General features: G+C 45.3%; 1 protein-coding gene across 2 annotated transcripts; it reads right to left on the minus strand.

The window, feature by feature from the left end:
* Nucleotides 1–335: 335 nt before the first annotated feature.
* PIM3 (Pim-3 proto-oncogene, serine/threonine kinase) lies at nt 336–5,434 on the minus strand. Of its 2 annotated transcripts, XM_077472551.1 has the most exons (6): nt 4,873–5,431; nt 4,682–4,791; nt 3,972–4,022; nt 3,334–3,697; nt 2,045–2,221; nt 336–1,936 (listed from the first exon to the last, which is right to left on the minus strand). In XM_077472551.1, the coding sequence occupies exons 1-6, from the start codon at nt 4,955–4,957 to the stop codon at nt 1,752–1,754; spliced, it is 972 nt and encodes a 323-aa protein (XP_077328677.1). In that variant the 5' UTR covers nt 4,958–5,431; the 3' UTR covers nt 336–1,751. The 2 variants fall into 2 exon arrangements, with proteins under 2 accessions (XP_077328677.1, XP_077328676.1); XM_077472550.1 differs by having other exon boundaries at nt 4,682–5,434.
* Nucleotides 5,435–5,638: the final 204 nt, after the last annotated feature.

A 5,638-nucleotide genomic window follows, 5' to 3' on the forward strand; every position in this document is an offset into this window, starting at 1 on the left:
CAGTCTCCTGAAAAGCAAGTTGAACATGGGAGGAAACAGCATCCAATTGGCACTAGTTTGAACCCAGCCTTACACTTGGTTTCCTCAACTGCAGTTTTGACCTAGCCCCAGACACACTGAAGGCAAATGTCAGTGTTGCCTCCAGGGAAATCCTGTGCCTAAACAGATCTCAACTCACAGGAAGGTGTTTTCCCTCAGATGCAGATTACAATTATTCAAGTGTAAAGTGGATGGTCTATAATGCAGAGAAGACCCAATTCAGCCATACACATGCATTCTTTTAGACTAAACATTCTAACTGCCAATAAGACCTTAGAACAGTAATGACACAAAAGTTATATACAAAAAGTTTAATTGAAATACTTGTATAAAAAATATGATCTCCATACATTTCACACTGTTAAAGAAAAAAAAACACAATAAAAATAAACAAGCTGCATAAAATGCAGCCAGAGCACAAAAAACACAGCTAATAAATTAAGGTTATGACTCTGCCACTTGCCCTCCCAGAGTCACTGCATGGAGACTGTATAATGCCAATAACTTAAAGGTTGTCAAAAAAAAGCATTTTACATTTCTGGTAAACCAAACCAGACACAAAAAGGCATAGTAACTAACTTTTTAGGTCAGTCATTTCTGTGTTTCTTAAATTAGACTTTTTACAAGGATTACCCATCTAAAAACAAACTTGCTAGAGCAATGGAAAGGAAGGCGATATTAGTGGAGAGAAGAGGGGAGAAAAAAAAAAAAAAAAAAACCCTGGAATGCAGAGCTAGCTTCCGCAAGGAGATTCCATTGGGAAAGGGTAAAAGGGGGGGGGGGGGGGGGGGGGGTCTTCAGAACAGTGTGAAGCACAGTGTTGAATAAAAATCTAGACAAATAAATTAACCAAAATAAATAGTGAGAAATAGTCTAAATATCGCAATAAATAACTGTATATTACAAGGAAAAAACAAGTTTAAATACACAGATATGGAATAAAGTAAAAGTCCTTAATATTGCATTGATTGTGCATTTAACATGCCCATACACACTTAAGACTTGTGGGATGACATTGTTTTGGAGAACGGTCCTGTGTTGCCCAGTGGTAGAGATGAAAGTGGAATAAATGATATAGGAGATGTTATAAATAAAACCACTGCATTCATGTTCAAAATTACAGTACAGGTTGCAAGTAGTACTTTGTAAAAGGAATGGTTTATAAAAAAAATAAATAGCAATCATGCCTCATCACTGCAAAAAAAAAAAAAAAAAAAAAAAAAATTGCTCAAGTTTGCTGAACGCAACTGATACAGGCAGAGCTGTTCCAATAAGACCGGCAAGGCCCATGGTAATGGATTTTCTTTGGACATACACAGGCCCAAATGGAAGAAAATATAAAATAAAAACCCACGCACACAAAACAGAAAAGTCCCACTTAAGCAGCTTTCAAAAAAGGCACTCAAAAAGCAAATAAAAATCTAGTCCAGGCTCTATGAGAGCAAACAGTATACTATGTACTCAGAGGTCACTGCTTTCTTATGTAAATAAGGTCAGTCCATTTGTGTAAGCATTGGCCTACAACTCTCAGATATTGTCCAAATTAAAGTCTCAATCCAGGGAGATAACCGCAAAAATGCTGACAGAAAAGAAAAATTCCTGTATAAAGATTTGACTATAGAGTAGTGTATGTACGTCCCTCCTCGGTAGTTATTGGCAGCAGCACAACTTTCTGCTTCACGTTCCCCCTCCCAGTGAGTTTCTTCATCTTTTCACAAACTCTCGTTGCTTGAACTTGTGCTAGATGCATCTGTGTCAATTGTCCTTAGTCTTAAATCACAGTCCTCAGATTTCACTAGGTCACCCTTGCACATCCACGGATGATCAAAAATCTGTTCAAGTGTTGGTCGGTCAGAAGGCCTCAGTGAAAGGCACCATTTGATAAGTTGTTGGCACTCTGGGAGGAAATAATATACAATTAAAAAATGGAATCACAGCTGTACAGAAATTCATACACAAATCTGTATGCTAGTTGAAAAGCTACAAGAAATCATTTTCTACACACCTGGGGAAATTCTTCTCCTGAAGTATAAGCGGACTCGTAAAATTTCCTCATCTTGCTCAAAAGGGATATCCCCACACACCATGTCATAAAGAAGAACACCCAACGACCACACAGTTGCTGATCTTCCATGATATCTGTGGTATTTGACCCATTCTGGAGGACTGTATACTCTTGTCCCTGAAAAAAATAAAAAGCTTTGGTTTAGAAAAAGAAAAAAGGTCACACAAGGTAAGCAAATACATGCTAGAAAGGTAAAAAAAATAAATAAAAAAAAACACACACACACACACACACACGACTCCACAATTAACTGACCCTCCCCCATTCTATTGCAATGAACAGCACTGTATGCATCAGCTGTTTACTAGGCTCCCTTTCAAGGACCACGTGGCGTCTGTAGCACTCCAAAAATAGACACAAAAGGAGGGTGTGGGGGGGTGGGGTGGGCGGTGGTTAAGCAATCCCATCACTCTGCTTAGGAAAAAAGCTAGCTGCAAGACAGTAAAGGCAACAGTATTGTTATTCCTATTCCTCCCCCCCCCCCCCCCCCCCATGCAAAGGCTCAGCCACATCACACATCTCCCTTGGTTCTCTACTGTTCCTTGGAAACCAAACAAAACCTGGAATCTGCAGAGCACCCGTCACGTGAGCTGAAGCTTCGGGTTTCACAACAAACAGATGTGAAATGAGGAGACCGCTACAGTCATCTTGGAGATGTACGCCCACAGCAAGGGAGGGAAATAAACCCACACATGCACACCCAGCACTCAGTTTGTGCCAAGGGTTACATATCAGCTCAGGCTCACACAGCTCATTGAAAAAATAAATAAAAAACCCACATACAAAGCTGAAGGGGACACGGAAAAAAAAAAAAAACCACATCAGTGTATAAAGCGAGCCATTAGACAGGCTTTATAGGCTTGCAGGAAAAAAAAAAAAAAAAAGTCAAACATGGAGCCACCAACCCCCCCACATCCATATTAAATAGTTGCCACTAGTTAGAAAAAAAAAAAAGAAAAACACACAGCATTGGAATATACATCAAGCATTGGAAAGAGAAATAACGCAGTCCCCCCCACCCACACATCTCAGCATGGAAAGTATGGTGCGTCACACACAGGAATCGCCCGCACTGTGTGTGGATCAGACAGGGGAGGGGCTGCAGGGAATTCAATGCTGCAGATACAGCAACCATCCACATCCTAGCTGGCCAGATGTACACTATGCTGGCATTAAAAAAAAAAAAAAAAAATTCCATCTTTTCACGAGAAAAAATTAGTTCAACATACCGTCAAAATCAGTGTAGACTGTGTCCTTCAGCAGCGCACCAGAGCCAAAGTCTATGAGCTTGAGCTCGCCAGTCCTCAGATCCACAAGCAGGTTCTCATCTTTGATATCTCGGTGAACCACCCCACAGCTATAGCAATGTCGTACAGACTCCAGAACCTGGCGAAAGAAGCCCCGAGCAGTGTCCTCATCTAGAGCCCCCTTCTCCGTGATGAAATCAAACAAGTCCTTAACCGGCTCTGGTCTCTCCATGACTATGAGGAATCCATCTGCTCTCTCATACCAATCTAGCAGCTTGATGACACCTCGGAAGCCAGAGCCGACTTTTTTCAGCAGGACGATCTCCAAGGGCACCATGACTCCATTCTGGGGAGAAAAAAAACAGCATTGTTCAGCCTCTGCTCAGGATGCCCAACCCCCACATCATCTAATATATTGTATACTGCCATCTTAGGTCAGAAAGGACATTTAGGGAGACTGAGGGAGATTCCCGGCTAATCTGCAATTGCCAAGGATGGAGGAAAAACCAGCCATATCACCACCCATCCCCCCTTACATGAAAGTAAACACTAGATCAAAAAGGTGATTTACATTTCATCACTTCCACTAGTCAATAAACAAAACCACAATCAATACTCACCAAGGTTCCCCAATCTGTCACCCTGTCCTTGGCGACGTGTTTTACTGCAACCTAGGAGGAAAAACATGAGCTGTCAGTGATGTTACACCGGGTGGTGCCATACACATTCATATGCACAAATATACCAGGGATACACTGTGCCATGGTCAATCAGCCCTTCCCACATCAACATAAACAGGACCCTTCCATGCAGACAAGCTACCCTTACCTCCATGGCTAGAACACACACAGGCAACCCTTACATGCCATCCTTGCTTCCAGGACACAACCATTACATGCACAGGATGAAAACCCCAGTCAATAGATGCAGGGCTACCCCAAAGGCTAGATACCCTAGCATCCTTCCATGTCACCCATCCTAGGCTGTAGAGCCCCATATGCCTCAATGTCACCCATTGTAGGCTGAAGACCAACCCCAAACAGAGCTATCCCCTCCATGTCACCCATCCTAGGTGTAATGCCAGGCTAGATCCCCTCCCCAATCCCATGCTGGAACCCCCTGACACTCATGCCAGACTATAGATCCCCTTGTCATCCACTGGGTATCTAAACGCCCCACGCCCATGTCAACCACCCCAGGCTAGAGACCATGTCAGCCATTGCAGAGCTAGAACCCCCCTCCCAAATCACCCCTTGCAGAGCTACAGCCCCCCCAGTCATACTATAACCCCCCCCCCCCCCCCCAAATGAGACCCCCATCCCCCTCTCACCGGCAGTCCATCAGCGATCCTGCTCCCGGTGTAGACGGTCCCGAAGCCCCCGCTGCCCAGCACGGCGCCCACCTGGTACACCTTATCGAAGGGCTCCTTGTCCGGCTTGACTGTAATGAGAGGAGACATGATGAGTGGGGGTGCCGGGGACCCGGGGTGGGAGGCCGGTAAGTGCCCGCCCCGTGCCGTACCTGTCTGAAGGATCTTCACCGGTAAGTGATCCATGCTGGTCGGACTACACATGTGTGCCAGGGAGCCGAACTTAGAGAGCAGCATGTTTGTAATGAAATCCTGAGGAGAAAAAAGGAGCGCTGTGCCGGCCGGTGCCCACTAATGTCCCCACAGTCACAGGTAGGTAGTTGGGTGGGTGGTCACACTTCCATGACAGCCTGTAATCCGGGGGTGTGATAATTCCAGGGAGCCGCTCACACCGCCGCCCTCCCAGCTCTGAGCTCTATTACTGACACAGCCGCCTCTTAACTCCTAGTATTTGGGTCCCGGTGTACAGCGCCCGCCCGGTCAGATCCCTCCGCCGCCGGGATGGGTAACACCTTTGCCGCAAACTCGCTTTCCTTTTTCTAAAATCTAATAAACGAAAAATAACGGCCACATCACGGTCACTCCTCCACCGGCCTAAAACCCCGTGAAAATCCGTTTATCCAGCGGTGACACGGTTTGTTTCCACTGCGCACTCTTTTACTAGTAGTAGCTAGACAACGCGGCGGGTTACATGTCTGAAAATGTAGCCACGCTCAAACTAGCATTGGCGTTTATTTACATATTTTATGTTGCGACGCTCTGACCAATGGCGTTCTCCGTTTAGATTTCACTCCTCGACCGCCGCCAATTGGCGCCGGGGGTGTTTGCATATGTATGAGGTGGGGCGTGGTTTTGCTGGGCGCGCTTTTTCTCTTCCCCCCGCCCCTCTAGGCAGCGCTGGGAAAGGTCAGGAGAAGC

This window comes from Lithobates pipiens, unplaced genomic scaffold (genome assembly GCF_037356315.1).
Source record: "Lithobates pipiens isolate NorthernLeopardFrog02 unplaced genomic scaffold, aLitPip1_a1.2 Scaffold_8, whole genome shotgun sequence".
Classification (NCBI taxonomy): Eukaryota; Metazoa; Chordata; class Amphibia; order Anura; family Ranidae; genus Lithobates; species Lithobates pipiens.